At 44.4% G+C, this 17,221-nt stretch overlaps 1 protein-coding gene across 1 annotated transcript in view; it reads right to left on the bottom strand.

The window, feature by feature from the left end:
• Positions 1 to 17,221, bottom strand: part of SH3BP1 (SH3 domain binding protein 1) — a 263,120-nt gene that overhangs the window by 107,305 nt on the left and 138,594 nt on the right. Inside the window, exon 9 of the mRNA XM_088463396.1 lies at positions 5,860 to 5,950. Coding sequence (XP_088319522.1) covers positions 5,860 to 5,950 — 91 coding nt within the window. The remainder of the gene's footprint in view (positions 1 to 5,859; positions 5,951 to 17,221) is intronic.

Here is a 17,221-nt window from a genome sequence, read left to right as displayed (position 1 = left end):
TAGACGTATAGGATGATACCCGATCTCCGCCTACTCAGAGGGCACACAATGGGTCACATTAGACGTATAGGATGATACCCAATGTCCGCCTACTCAGAGGATGTAAAATGGGTCACATTAGACGTATAGGATGATACCCGATGTCCACCTACTCAGAGATGGCGTAAAATGGGTCACATTAGACGTATAGGATGATCCCCGATGTCCGCCTACTCAGAGGATGTAAAATGGGTCACATTAGAAGTATAGGATGATCCCCGATGTCCGCCTACTCAGAGGATGTAAAATGGGTCACATTAGACGTATAGGATGATACCCGATGTCCACCTACTCAGAGATGGCATAAAATGGGTCACATTAGACGTATAGGATGATACCCAATGTCCACCTACTCAGAGATGGCGTAAAATGGGTCACATTAGAAGTATAGGATGATCCCCGATGTCCGCCTACTCAGAGGGGGTAAAATGGGTCACATTAGAAGTATAGGATGGTACGGCCTACTCAATTGATGCAAAATGATCACATTAGACATATAGGATGATACCCGATCTCCGCCTACTCAGAGATGGCGTAAAATTGGGTCACATTAGAAGTATAGGATGATCCCCGTTGTCCGCCTACTCAGAGGGTGTAAAATGGGTCACATTAGATGTATAGAATGATACCCGATTTCCGCCTACTCAGAGGGTGCAAAATGGGTCACAATAGACGTATAGGATGATACCCGATATCCGCCTAGTCAGAGGGCACACAATGGGTCACATTAGACGTATAGGATGATACCCAATGTCCGCCTACTCATGTGTAAAATGGGTCACATTAGAAGTATAGGATGATACCCGATTTCCGCCTACTCAGAGGGCACACAATGGGTCACATTAGATGTATAGAATGATACCCAATGTCCGCCTACTCAGAGGGTGCAAAATGGGTCACATTAGAAGTATAGGATGATACCCAATGTCCGCCTACTCAGAGGATGTAAAATGGGTCACATTAGATGTATAGAATGATACCCGATTTCCGCCTACTCAGAGGATGTAAAATGGGTCACATTAGACGTATAGGATGATCCCCGATGTCCGCCTACTCATGTGTAAAATGGGCCACATTAGACGTATAGGATGATCCCTAATGTCCGCCTAGTCAGAGGGCACACAATGGGTCACATTAGAAGTATAGGATGATCCCCAATGTCCGCCTAGTCAGAGGGCACACAATGGGTCACATTAGACGTATAGGATGATCCCCGTTGTCCGCCTACTCAGAGGGTGTAAAATGGGTCACATTAGATGTATAGGATGATCCCCATTGTCCGCCTACTCAGAGGATGTAAAATGGGTCACATTAGACGTATAGGATGATACCGAATGTCTGCCTGCTCAGAGGATGTAAAATGGGTCACATTAGACGTATAGGATGATCCCCAATGTCCGCCTACTCAGAGGGTGTAAAATGGGTCACATTAGACGTATAGGATGATACCCGATGTCCACCTACTCAGAGATGGCATAAAATGGGTCACATTAGACGTATAGGATGATACCCAATGTCCGCCTACTCATGTGTAAAATGGGCCAAATTAGACGTATAGGATGATCCCCAATGTCCGCCTAGTCAGAGGGCACACAATGGGTCACATTAGAAGTATAGGATGATCCCCAATGTCCGCCTAGTCAGAGGGCACACAATGGGTCACATTAGAAGTATAGGATGATCCCCAATGTCCGCCTAGTCAGAGGGCACACAATGGGTCACATTAGACTAATAGGATGATGCCTGATGTCTGTCTACTCAGAGGGAGTGAATAAACTTAGTCCTTCAGCAGGATGAAATGAGCTGCACGCCTCACCGTAAGCCAGGGTATGATTTCCTATATGGGCTTTCTTCACTTTCAGGAGCCTATGTAAGTAATCCTCATCTGCATAATGAAATCCCATTTTTCCACATCAGTGCTAAACTTATCTGCCCTTAGCATGGATGTCCCTGGACATTTTTTGCCATCAGACACTGCAATCGTGGCCAGCAAGTTCATGTGCATTTATACACAAATAGCCATGTGAGTGTCACGCTTGCCACTGGAGTATTGAAAGCAGAGGTCCGAGGTTGCGGAAGAAATCGGAGGTGAGGGGCCTGAATATATGATTTCCTCATCCACAGAAATTGGGGTTGACAAGACCTGATCAAAAGGTGTGGAGTCTAAATCGCTGGGAGGTGTTCACCAGTGTCCCCTCCAATCGGGATATGGGTTTCAGCTGCTCCCAGCAGGCAGATCGCGGTCCTTTGATCAGGTATCCAAAATCCGTGGGAATAGAGAGTGTCACACAGACAGTGGCCCAAGAGATATGCCTCTATAGAGTCACTACTGCCCCACAGGTTGAGATGTTAAACACACTGTTGTACTAGGAAGTGGTACTTTAAACAAAGGCAGAAGTATTCTGACGCACTGTTGCGCTAAGAGCTGGCACTTGGTGTTGCACAGAGGTAGAGGTATACTGACGCACTGTTGCGCTAACAGCTGGCACTCGGGAGTTGCACACAGGCAAAGATATTCTGTCGCACTGCTGCACAAGTATATAGCACTTGGAATACTTGAAGGGAACCTGGAAAGAGGACACAACTAGACTTCCTGGAATTCTGGGGCCGGATATATACACATAGGTAGCAGTTGAAAGGAGGACAGCGTCAGCTGACAAAGACCATGCTACCATTGGTGGAGATACTGTCACATGAGAAGGAGTGTCATGGCGGCGCCCGTGATGGAAACCATGACACAGGGCCACCCATGGAAATCCACTAGCACTTTTGGCAGAATCCTCGGTGTGTCACCCGCTGCCGCACCTGACATCTGACTGCACGAGAAGCCAGGGTAAGCCGGCACAGTGGTGAGTAACGGCCGATCCTAGGCTGAACCCTGACAGTGATGCTGCACTGTTTAATTTTCGTAACTGAGGGAGATTCTCATTAGCCTTAAGGCTTCTATTTACCTCCAAGATAACTAATTTCAACTATAGAGCAGAAGTATCTCTGTGTTGTTAGCATTAGGGCTGATTCAGAGCTGGGCGCAATAGCGTTTACGTACACAGAGCGATTGTTTGTCATCGGGCATGCGTATAAGCCGCCCTGTGATTACAGACGCACATATCGCAGAGTGACAGGTTGTCAGCGTTTGGGGGTGGTCTTAGAAATGCAGGCGTGCCTGTCCGTATAAACTTCGTTACAGCCACAGTGAGTGCATGGCAGAAGAGCACGCAAGGCTGCCGCAGGTCAGAATATCCGCAAGGGCAAGATGGCAGCTGATGTGTGTCGATGTTACCAATATTTCTGCAGGTATGTGTCATCACACATACATTATATATATACACACATATACACACATAAATATGCATACATACATATACACACACGCGCACATATATAAGCAAACACATACACACGCACAGTACATATACACACATAAATATACATACATACATATACACACACGCGCACATATATAAGCAAACACATACACACGCACAGTACATATACACACATAAATATACATATATACATATACACACACGCGCACATATATAAGCAAACACATACACACGCACAGTACATATACACACACGCGCATATACGCATGCACACATACATATACACACACGCGCATATACGCATGCACACACACATATACACACACGCATGCTCGCACACACATACACACATGCCCACACACACACACACACACACACACACACACACACACACACACACACACAAGCCCATCAGAAAGGACACAGGGCCTGATTCAGACCCGGATGCTATCCGCAGTGCGCTCGCTATTGCCGATGGTTGCTAATCTGCGCATGCATTGCAGTGCGCAAACTACACTGTACGATGGCAGATCCCTCCATCACCCTGCACAGCCAGCCCAGCAGAGTGAGTGACAGGAGAGGCCGTTTGTGGGTTGTTACAGGGGCAGTCCAGTAAAAACGGGGGAGTGGAGGTGCGAACGCAGGCGTGTCTGAGTGTTTCAACGCCGTTTTAGAGGTGTGCATAATTAACAGGCAGTATCATAGTACACGTCACCAGCCATTTTTTTCCTCTGTTTTCCTCGCAATGCTTGCCGTAGAAAAAAAAGCTACCACAAGCGCTGCGTTAACACCAGATAGTGGTCGATGTACCAATGCTTTCACAAACTTCCAGGAGATGACGTGGGGCAGTGGGCGTCTCTGCATACGCTAAGGCAGAGGTTTTCAACCACTGTACCGCGACACAGTAGTGTGCCGTGGGCGGTTGTGAAGTGTGCCGCAGCGCTAGTGCCGCCGATCACATTAAAGAGCTGCGTACCAGGCAGTCTGCCGCTGAGCTCCTCTGGGAGACTCAGGCACGCCTGGCCCGTGACCTGCCTGAAAGCGGCAGCGTGACATCACAGGTCACGCACGCCACGTTGCCTGCCTGCCCACCCCAACAGAGTCCACTCTCAGCCAGTCCTTCCCTTCCGCTCGCGGCCAGCCACCTCTTCCTCCTGCCTGCGGCCAACCAGTACTACCCGCCCGAGACCAGCCTCCCCTTCTCTCCCACCTGCCAGTGGTCAGCCAGTACATCTCTCCCTCCAGCGGCCAGCCCTTTCCTCCTAGCCGCCGGCGACCAGCCAGTCACTGCTGACAGCTCGGCACCATGGGAAACTGCAGCCGATGACAGACAGGCAAGACTAAAAAAACATTAATTTATTTTTGATGTAGTAGCCAGTATGATTTGATTTTGTGGGGAGCAATGTGTATTATTATTTTTTTCTGGGGGGGCCCATGTTGTTGTTGTTTTCTGGGGGGGCCCATGTTGTTGCTGTTGTTTTCTGGGGGGGCCCATGTTGTTTTCTGGGGGGGCCCATGTTGTTGTTCTCTGGGGGGAGCCCATGTTATTATTTTTCTATGGGGACCTATGTTATGTTTTTTTTATGTGAGGGCCAATGTATGTGTGTGTTATTTCTTTGGGGCCATTGTGTGTTTTATTCCTGTGGGAGGACAATGCGTGTTTTTTTATGTGAGAGCCAATGCGTATGTTTTTGCATAGGTCGCGCACGCCGCATTGCCGGATGGTGTGCCTTGGCAATCTTAAAATCTTGCCTAGTGTGCCTCGAGTTGGAAAAGGTTGAAAATTACTGCGCTAACAGGAGTCTGCATACGCAAAGTGAACGCTTGTACAGGTAAGAGAGGCGTGCTTATGCCTTGGCGAGCAATCGCTTCCCGCCGCATCACTTTAAGAAATATTGCATAGGCATCGAGCGAGCGTACGCTCAGTGACCAGGTCTGAATCAGGCCCTCAGTGCATCAATACTAAACACTGAGCCACCATAACATCCACTTTATATACTTCATGTACTTTATATATCTATACTGGAAGGAGAAAAGAAGATTTCAGCCTCTTCTTGTGGTATGGTCAGGAGACGCTTCAGAGACATGAAAGTGCTATTTAGGCCACAAGGGCGATGTGTCTGGTCATCGGATCATTTCCAATCACTTTATATCTCTAGTGAGCGGTCAGATGTCACAGCCAGAGCATTGGGGCAATTCTACAAACTTTCCTTATACTTAATATTTTGTTTAACTTTGCTCATTATACAGACGGCAGTATAAGAATAAGGTACAAATAACTTAGCTGATCTGAATGTTTGTGACGTTTTACTGTGGGAAAAAATGGTCGTGTCCTAGTGCTTTGGGGTACATGGTATTATGGTTTAGAGGTGTAGCTAATAAGATTTGGGTGGGGGTTCCAGTATGGCTCATGGTGTGTTATGTGTCATATTTACGTAGGACCTCCTGAGTGCTGGAACCTGCTTTAATCACAATAAAAGGGAAGACTTCTAACCGCTCTCCTTCACCGTGTCCGCGAGCTCCCCGAGTGCCTGTGTCAGGTGCGCCAGCGACTTCTTGTGATATTCTGCCTGCAGTTCCAACAGCTGGGGAGAGAAGCAGAAGCAGTGACCCTGGTTATACCACGTTCCTAACACAACTACCAACTCCATATACTGTGACGCTGAGCTTCTATTATACAGGACATTCCCTGGTTATACCACGTTCCTAACACAACTACCAACTCCATATACAGTGACGCTGAGCTTCTATTATACAGGATATTCCCTGGTTATACCACATTCCTAACACAACTACCAACTCCATATACAGTGACCCTGAGCTTCTATTATACAGGACACTCCCTGGTTACACCACGTTCCTAACACAACTACCAACTCCATATACAGTGACGCTGAGCTTCTATTATACAGGATATTCCCTGGTTATACCACGTTCCTAACACAACTACCAACTCCATATACAGTGACCCTGAGCTTGTATTATACAGGATATTCCCTGGTTATACCACATTCCTAACACAACTACCAACTCCATATACAGTGACCCTGAGCTTCTATTATACAGGATATTCCCTGGTTATACCACATTCCTAACACAACTACCAACTCCATATACAGTGACGCTGAGCTTCTATTATACAGGACACTCCCTGGTTATACCACGTTCCTAACACAACTACCAACTCCATATACAGTGACGCTGAGCTTCTATTATACAGGATATTCCCTGGTTATACCACGTTCCTAACACAACTACCAACTCCATATACAGTGACCCTGAGCTTCTATTATACAGGACACTCCCTGGTTATACCACGTTCCTAACACAACTACCAACTCCATATACAGTGACTCTGAGCTTCTATTATACAGGACATTCCCTGGTTATACCACGTTCCTAACACAACTACCAACTCCATATACAGTGACGTTGAGCTTCTATTATACAGGATATTCCCTGGTTATACCACATTCCTAACACAACTACCAACTCCATATACAGTGACCCTGAGCTTCTATTATACAGGACATTCCCTGGTTATACCACGTTCCTAACACAACTACCAACTCCATATACAGTGACGCTGAGCTTCTATTATACAGGATATTCCCTGGTTATACCACATTCCTAACACAACTACCAACTCCATATACAGTGACCCTGAGCTTCTATTATACAGGACATTCCCTGGTTATACCACATTCCTAACACAACTACCAACTCCATATACAGTGACCCTGAGCTTCTATTATACAGGACATTCCCTGGTTATACCACGTTCCTAACACAACTACCAACTCCATATACAGTGACGCTGAGCTTCTATTATACAGGATATTCCCTGGTTATACCACATTCCTAACACAACTACCAACTCCATATACAGTGACCCTGAGCTTCTATTATACAGGACACTCCCTGGTTATACCACGTTCCTAACACAACTACCAACTCCATATACTGTGACGCTGAGCTTCTATTATACAGGACATTCCCTGGTTATACCACGTTCCTAACACAACTACCAACTCCATATACAGTGACCCTGAGCTTCTATTATACAGGACATTCCCTGGTTATACCACGTTCCTAACACAACTACCAACTCCATATACAGTGACCCTGAGCTTCTATTATACAGGACACTCCCTGGTTATACCACATTCCTAACACAACTACCAACTCCATATACAGTGACCCTGAGCTTCTATGATACAGGACATTCCCTGGTTATACCACGTTCCTAACACAACTACCAACTCCATATACAGTGACCCTGAGCTTCTATTATACAGGACACTCCCTGGTTATACCACGTTCCTAACACAACTACCAACTCCATATACAGTGACGCTGAGCTTCTATTAAACAGGACACTCCCTGGTTATACCACGTTCCTAACACAACTACCAACTCCATATACAGTGACCCTGAGCTTGTATTATACAGGACATTCCCTGGTTATACCACGTTCCTAACACAACTACCAACTCCATATACAGTGACCCTGAGCTTGTATTATACAGGACATTCCCTGGTTATACCACGTTCCTAACACAACTACCAACTCCATATACAGTGACCCTGAGCTTCTATTATACAGGACATTCCCTGGTTATACCACGTTCCTAACACAACTACCAACTCCATATACAGTGACGCTGAGCTTCTATTATACAGGACATTCCCTGGTTATACCACGTTCCTAACACAACTACCAACTCCATATACAGTGACGCTGAGCTTCTATTATACAGGACATTCCCTGGTTACACCACGTTCCTAACACAACTACCAACTCCATATACAGTGACGCTGAGCTTCTATTATACAGGACATTCCCTGGTTATACCACATTCCTAACACAGCTACCAACTCCATATACAGTGACGCTGAGCTTCTATTATACAGGACATTCCCTGGTTACACCACGTTCCTAACACAACTACCAACTCCATATACAGTGACGCTGAGCTTGTATTATACAGGACATTCCCTGGTTATACCACGTTCCTAACACAACTACCAACTCCATATACAGTGACCCTGAGCTTCTATTATACAGGACATTCCCTGGTTATACCACGTTCCTAACACAACTACCAACTCCATATACAGTGACGCTGAGCTTCTATTATACAGGACATTCCCTGGTTATACCACGTTCCTAACACAACTACCAACTCCATATACAGTGACCCTGAGCTTGTATTATATAGGACATTCCTTGATTATACCACGTTCCCTCCATATACAGTGACCCTGAGCTTCTATTATACAGGACATTCCCTGGTTATACCATGTTCCTAACACAACTACCAACTCCATATACAGTGACGCTGAGCTTCTATTATACAGGACATTCCCTGGTTATACCACGTTCCTAACACAACTACCAACTCCATATACAGTGACCCTGAGCTTGTATTATATAGGACATTCCTTGATTATACCACGTTCCCTCCATATACAGTGACCCTGAGCTTCTATTATACAGGACATTCCCTGGTTATACCACGTTCCTAACACAACTACCAACGCCATATACAGTTACCCTGAGCTTCTATTATACAGGACATTCCCTGGTTATACCACATTCCTAACACAACTACCAACTCCATATACAGTGACTCTGAGCTTCTATTATACAGGACATTCCCTGGTTATACCACGTTCCTAACACAACTACCAACTCCATATACAGTGACGCTGAGCTTCTATTATACAGGACACTCCCTGGTTATACCACGTTCCTAACACAACTACCAACTCCATATACAGTGACCCTGAGCTTCTATTATACAGGACATTGCCTGGTTATACCACATTCCTAACACAACTACCAACTCCATATACAGTGACCCTGAGCTTCTATTATACAGGACATTCCCTGGTTATACCACGTTCCTAACACAACTACCAACTCCTTATACAGTGACCCTGAGCTTCTATTATACAGGACATTCCCTGGTTATACCACATTCCTAACACAACTACCAACTCCATATACAGTGACGCTGAGCTTCTATTATACAGGACATTCCCTGGTTATACCACATTCCTAACACAACTACCAACTCCATATACAGTGACCCTGAGCTTCTATTATACAGGACATTCCCTGGTTATACCACGTTCCTAACACAACTACCAACTCCATATACAGTGACGCTGAGCTTCTATTATACAGGACATTCCCTGGTTATACCACATTCCTAACACAACTACCAACTCCATATACAGTGACCCTGAGCTTCTATTATACAGGACATTCCCTGGGTATAACACGTTCCTAACACAACTACCAACTCCATATACAGTGACCCTGAGCTTCTATTATACAGGACATTCCCTGGGTATAACACGTTCCTAACACAACTACCAACTCCATATACAGTGACCCTGAGCTTCTATTATACAGGACATTCCCTGGTTATACCACGTTCCTAACACAACTACCAACTCCATATACAGTGACGCTGAGCTTCGATTATACAGGACATTCCCTGGTTATACCACATTCCTAACACAACTACCAACTCCATATACAGTGACGCTGAGCTTCTATTATACAGGACATTCCCTGGTTATACCACGTTCCTAACACAGCTACCAACTCCATATACAGTGACGCTGAGCTTCTATTATACAGGACATTCCCTGGTTATACCACATTGCTAACACAACTACCAACTCCATATACAGTGACGCTGAGCTTCTATTATACAGGACACTCCCTGGTTATACCACGTTCCTAACACAACTACCAACTCCATATACAGTGACCCTGAGCTTCTATTATACAGGACATTCCCTGGTTATACCACGTTCCTAACACAACTACCAACTCCATATACAGTGACGCTGAGCTTCTATTATACAGGACATTCCCTGGTTATACCACGTTCCTAACACAACTACCAACTCCATATACAGTGACCCTGAGCTTGTATTATATAGGACATTCCTTGATTATACCACGTTCCCTCCATATACAGTGACCCTGAGCTTCTATTATACAGGACATTCCCTGGTTATACCATGTTCCTAACACAACTACCAACTCCATATACAGTGACGCTGAGCTTCTATTATACAGGACATTCCCTGGTTATACCACGTTCCTAACACAACTACCAACTCCATATACAGTGACCCTGAGCTTGTATTATATAGGACATTCCTTGATTATACCACGTTCCCTCCATATACAGTGACCCTGAGCTTCTATTATACAGGACATTCCCTGGTTATACCACGTTCCTAACACAACTACCAACGCCATATACAGTTACCCTGAGCTTCTATTATACAGGACATTCCCTGGTTATACCACATTCCTAACACAACTACCAACTCCATATACAGTGACTCTGAGCTTCTATTATACAGGACATTCCCTGGTTATACCACGTTCCTAACACAACTACCAACTCCATATACAGTGACGCTGAGCTTCTATTATACAGGACATTCCCTGGTTATACCATGTTCCTAACACAACTACCAACTCCATATACAGTGACGCTGAGCTTCTATTATACAGGACACTCCCTGGTTATACCACGTTCCTAACACAACTACCAACTCCATATACAGTGACCCTGAGCTTCTATTATACAGGACATTGCCTGGTTATACCACATTCCTAACACAACTACCAACTCCATATACAGTGACCCTGAGCTTCTATTATACAGGACATTCCCTGGTTATACCACGTTCCTAACACAACTACCAACTCCTTATACAGTGACCCTGAGCTTCTATTATACAGGACATTCCCTGGTTATACCACATTCCTAACACAACTACCAACTCCATATACAGTGACGCTGAGCTTCTATTATACAGGACATTCCCTGGTTATACCACATTCCTAACACAACTACCAACTCCATATACAGTGACCCTGAGCTTCTATTATACAGGACATTCCCTGGTTATACCACGTTCCTAACACAACTACCAACTCCATATACAGTGACGCTGAGCTTCTATTATACAGGACATTCCCTGGTTATACCACATTCCTAACACAACTACCAACTCCATATACAGTGACCCTGAGCTTCTATTATACAGGACATTCCCTGGGTATAACACGTTCCTAACACAACTACCAACTCCATATACAGTGACCCTGAGCTTCTATTATACAGGACATTCCCTGGGTATAACACGTTCCTAACACAACTACCAACTCCATATACAGTGACCCTGAGCTTCTATTATACAGGACATTCCCTGGTTATACCACGTTCCTAACACAACTACCAACTCCATATACAGTGACGCTGAGCTTCGATTATACAGGACATTCCCTGGTTATACCACATTCCTAACACAACTACCAACTCCATATACAGTGACGCTGAGCTTCTATTATACAGGACATTCCCTGGTTATACCACGTTCCTAACACAGCTACCAACTCCATATACAGTGACGCTGAGCTTCTATTATACAGGACATTCCCTGGTTATACCACATTGCTAACACAACTACCAACTCCATATACAGTGACGCTGAGCTTCTATTATACAGGACACTCCCTGGTTATACCACGTTCCTAACACAACTACCAACTCCATATACAGTGACCCTGAGCTTCTATTATACAGGACACTCCCTGGTTATACCACGTTCCTAACACAACTACCAACTCCATATACAGTGACCCTGAGCTTGTATTATACAGGACATTCCCTGGTTATACCACGTTCCTAACACAACTACCAACTCCATATACAGTGACCCTGAGCTTGTATTATACAGGACATTCCCTGGTTATACCACGTTCCTAACACAACTACCAACTCCATATACAGTGACCCTGAGCTTCTATTATACAGGACATTCCCTGGTTATACCACGTTCCTAACACAACTACCAACTCCATATACAGTGACCCTGAGCTTCTATTATACAGGACACTCCCTGGTTATACCACGTTCCTAACACAACTACCAACTCCATATACAGTGACCCTGAGCTTGTATTATACAGGACATTCCCTGGTTATACCACGTTCCTAACACAACTACCAACTCCATATACAGTGACCCTGAGCTTCTATTATACAGGACATTGCCTGGTTATACCACATTCCTAACACAACTACCAACTCCATATACAGTGACGCTGAGCTTCTATTATACAGGACACTCCCTGGTTATACCACGTTCCTAACACAACTACCAACTCCATATACAGTGACGCTGAGCTTCTATTATACAGGACATTCCCTGGTTATACCACGTTCCTAACACAGCTACCAACTCCATATACAGTGACGCTGAGCTTCTATTATACAGGACATTCCCTGGTTATACCACGTTCCTAACACAACTACCAACTCCATATACAGTGACGCTGAGCTTCTATTATACAGGACACTCCCTGGTTATACCACATTCCTAACACAACTACCAACTCCATATACAGTTACCCTGAGCTTCTATTATACAGGACATTCCCTGGTTATACCACGTTCCTAACACAACTACCAACTCCATATACAGTGACGCTGAGCTTCTATTATACAGGACATTCCCTGGTTATACCACATTCCTAACACAACTACCAACTCCATATACAGTGACGTTGAGCTTCTATTATACAGGACACTCCCTGGTTATACCACATTCCTAACACAGCTACCAACTCCATATACAGTGACCCTGAGCTTCTATTATACAGGACATTGCCTGGTTATACCACATTCCTAACACAACTACCAACTCCATATACAGTGACCCTGAGCTTCTATTATACAGGACATTCCCTGGTTATACCACGTTCCTAACACAACTACCAACTCCATATACAGTGACCCTGAGCTTCTATTATACAGGACATTCCCTGGGTATAACACGTTCCTAACACAACTACCAACTCCATATACAGTGACCCTGAGCTTCTATTATACAGGACATTCCCTGGTTATACCACGTTCCTAACACAACTACCAACTCCATATACAGTGACGCTGAGCTTCTATTATACAGGACATTCCCTGGTTATACCACGTTCCTAACACAACTACCAACTCCATATACAGTGACGCTGAGCTTCTATTATACAGGACATTCCCTGGTTATACCACGTTCCTAACACAGCTACCAACTCCATATACAGTGACCCTGAGCTTCTATGATACAGGACATTCCCTGGTTATACCACGTTCCTAACACAACTACCAACTCCATATACTGTGACGCTGAGCTTCTATTATACAGGACATTCCCTGGTTATACCACATTCCTAACACAACTACCAACTCCATATACAGTGACGCTGAGCTTCTATTATACAGGACATTCCCTGGTTATACCACGTTCCTAACACAACTACCAACTCCATATACAGTGACCCTGAGCTTCTATTATACAGGACATTCCCTGGGTATACCACGTTCCTAACACAACTACCAACTCCATATACAGTGACCCTGAGCTTCTATTATACAGGACATTCCCTGGTTATACCACGTTCCTAACACAACTACCAACTCCATATACAGTGACGCTGAGCTTCTATTATACAGGACATTCCCTGGTTATACCACGTTCCTAACACAACTACCAACTCCATATACAGTGACGCTGAGCTTCTATTATACAGGACATTCCCTGGTTATACCACGTTCCTAACACAACTACCAACTCCATATACAGTGACTCTGAGCTTCTATTATACAGGACATTCCCTGGTTATACCACATTCCTAACACAACTACCAACTCCATATACAGTGACGTTGAGCTTCTATTATACAGGACACTCCCTGGTTATACCACGTTCCTAACACAACTACCAACTCCATATACAGTGACGCTGAGCTTCTATTATACAGGACACTCCCTGGTTATACCACGTTCCTAACACAACTACCAACTCCATATACAGTGACGCTGAGCTTCTATTATACAGGACACTCCCTGGTTATACCACGTTCCTAACACAACTACCAACTCCATATACAGTGACCCTGAGCTTCTATTATACAGGACACTCCCTGGTTATACCACGTTCCTAACACAACTACCAACTCCATATACAGTGACCCTGAGCTTCTATTATACAGGACACTCCCTGGTTATACCACGTTCCTAACACAACTACCAACTCCATATACAGTGACCCTGAGCTTCTATTATACAGGACATTCCCTGGTTATACCATGTTCCTAACACAACTACCAACTCCATATACAGTGACGCTGAGCTTCTATTATACAGGACACTCCCTGGTTATACCACATTCCTAACACAACTACCAACTCCATATACAGTGACGTTGAGCTTCTATTATACAGGACACTCCCTGGTTATACCACGTTCCTAACACAACTACCAACTCCATATACAGTGACCCTGAGCTTCTATTATACAGGACATTCCCTGGTTATACCACGTTCCTAACACAACTACCAACTCCATATACAGTGACGTTGAGCTTCTATTATACAGGACACTCCCTGGTTATACCACGTTCCTAACACAACTACCAACTCCATATACAGTGACTCTGAGCTTCTATTATACAGGACATTCCCTGGTTATACCACGTTCCTAACACAACTACCAACTCCATATACAGTGACGTTGAGCTTCTATTATACAGGACACTCCCTGGTTATACCACGTTCCTAACACAACTACCAACTCCATATACAGTGACGCTGAGCTTCTATTATACAGGACACTCCCTGGTTATACCACGTTCCTAACACAACTACCAACTCCATATACAGTGACCCTGAGCTTCTATTATACAGGACACTCCCTGGTTATACCACGTTCCTAACACAACTACCAACTCCATATACAGTGACCCTGAGCTTCTATTATACAGGACACTCCCTGGTTATACCACGTTCCTAACACAACTACCAACTCCATATACAGTGACCCTGAGCTTCTATTATACAGGACACTCCCTGGTTATACCACGTTCCTAACACAACTACCAACTCCATATACAGTGACCCTGAGCTTCTATTATACAGGACACTCCCTGGTTATACCACGTTCCTAACACAACTACCAACTCCATATACAGTGACCCTGAGCTTCTATTATACAGGACATTCCCTGGTTATACCATGTTCCTAACACAACTACCAACTCCATATACAGTGACGCTGAGCTTCTATTATACAGGACACTCCCTGGTTATACCACGTTCCTAACACAACTACCAACTCCATATACAGTGACGCTGAGCTTCTATTATACAGGACATTCCCTGGTTATACCACGTTCCTAACACAGCTACCAACTCCATATACAGTGACGTTGAGCTTCTATTATACAGGACATTCCCTGGTTATACCACGTTCCTAACACAACTACCAACTCCATATACAGTGACGCTGAGCTTCTATTATACAGGACATTCCCTGGTTATACCACGTTCCTAACACAACTACCAACTCCATATACAGTGACGCTGAGCTTCTATTATACAGGACATTCCCTGGTTATACCACGTTCCTAACACAACTACCAACTCCATATACAGTGACGCTGAGCTTCTATTATACAGGACATTCCCTGGTTATACCACATTCCTAACACAACTACCAACTCCATATACAGTGACCCTGAGCTTCTATTATACAGGACACTCCCTGGTTATACCACATTCCTAACACAGCTACCAACTCCATATACAGTGACCCTGAGCTTCTATTATACAGGACATTGCCTGGTTATACCACATTCCTAACACAACTACCAACTCCATATACAGTGACCCTGAGCTTCTATTATACAGGACATTCCCTGGTTATACCACGTTCCTAACACAACTACCAACTCCATATACAGTGACCCTGAGCTTCTATTATACAGGACATTCCCTGGTTATACCACATTCCTAACACAACTACCAACTCCATATACAGTGACCCTGAGCTTCTATTATACAGGACATTCCCTGGGTATAACACGTTCCTAACACAACTACCAACTCCATATACAGTGACCCTGAGCTTCTATGATACAGGACATTCCCTGGTTATACCACGTTCCTAACACAACTACCAACTCCATATACTGTGACGCTGAGCTTCTATTATACAGGACACTCCCTGGTTATACCACGTTCCTAACACAACTACCAACTCCATATACAGTGACCCTGAGCTTCTATTATACAGGACATTCCCTGGTTATACCACGTTCCTAACACAACTACCAACTCCATATACAGTGACGTTGAGCTTCTATTATACAGGACACTCCCTGGTTATACCACATTCCTAACACAACTACCAACTCCATATACAGTGACGTTGAGCTTCTATTATACAGGACACTCCCTGGTTATACCACATTCCTAACACAACTACCAACTCCATATACTGTGACGCTGAGCTTCTATTATACAGGACATTCCCTGGTTATACCACGTTCCTAACACAACTACCAACTCCATATACAGTGACCCTGAGCTTCTATTATACAGGACATTCCCTGGTTATACCACGTTCCTAACACAACTACCAACTCCATATACAGTGACCCTGAGCTTCTATTATACAGGACATTCCCTGGTTTATTGCAATATTTTGGAACCAACATTCCTATTCAAGTCGCAGTTTGTATGATATTTTTTATGTAGATGGTGTGGTCACTTACCAAGGGCTCCCCAGATGGTTGAGTGCCGTGGATTAAGCCTGTCATTTATGTACATTTTGTGGTTACACTTGCTAGGACACCCTGTTTTTCAAATATTAGACAAACTTTTTTTGTCTCTCTCCAGGTGCTTAGTAACGGATATCCCTGGGTGTGGTCCTGTCTGTTTAAGCCAGGACCCATATTCATTTGTAAAATGTATGCAAGC

The sequence above is a fragment of the Taudactylus pleione genome, unplaced genomic scaffold (assembly GCF_031769625.1).
Source record: "Taudactylus pleione unplaced genomic scaffold, aTauple2 ptg001353l, whole genome shotgun sequence".
Lineage (NCBI taxonomy): Eukaryota > Metazoa > Chordata > Amphibia > Anura > Myobatrachidae > Taudactylus > Taudactylus pleione.
The sequence above is the reverse complement of the archived record's forward strand: the minus strand, read 5'-3'. Positions and strand labels throughout refer to the sequence as shown.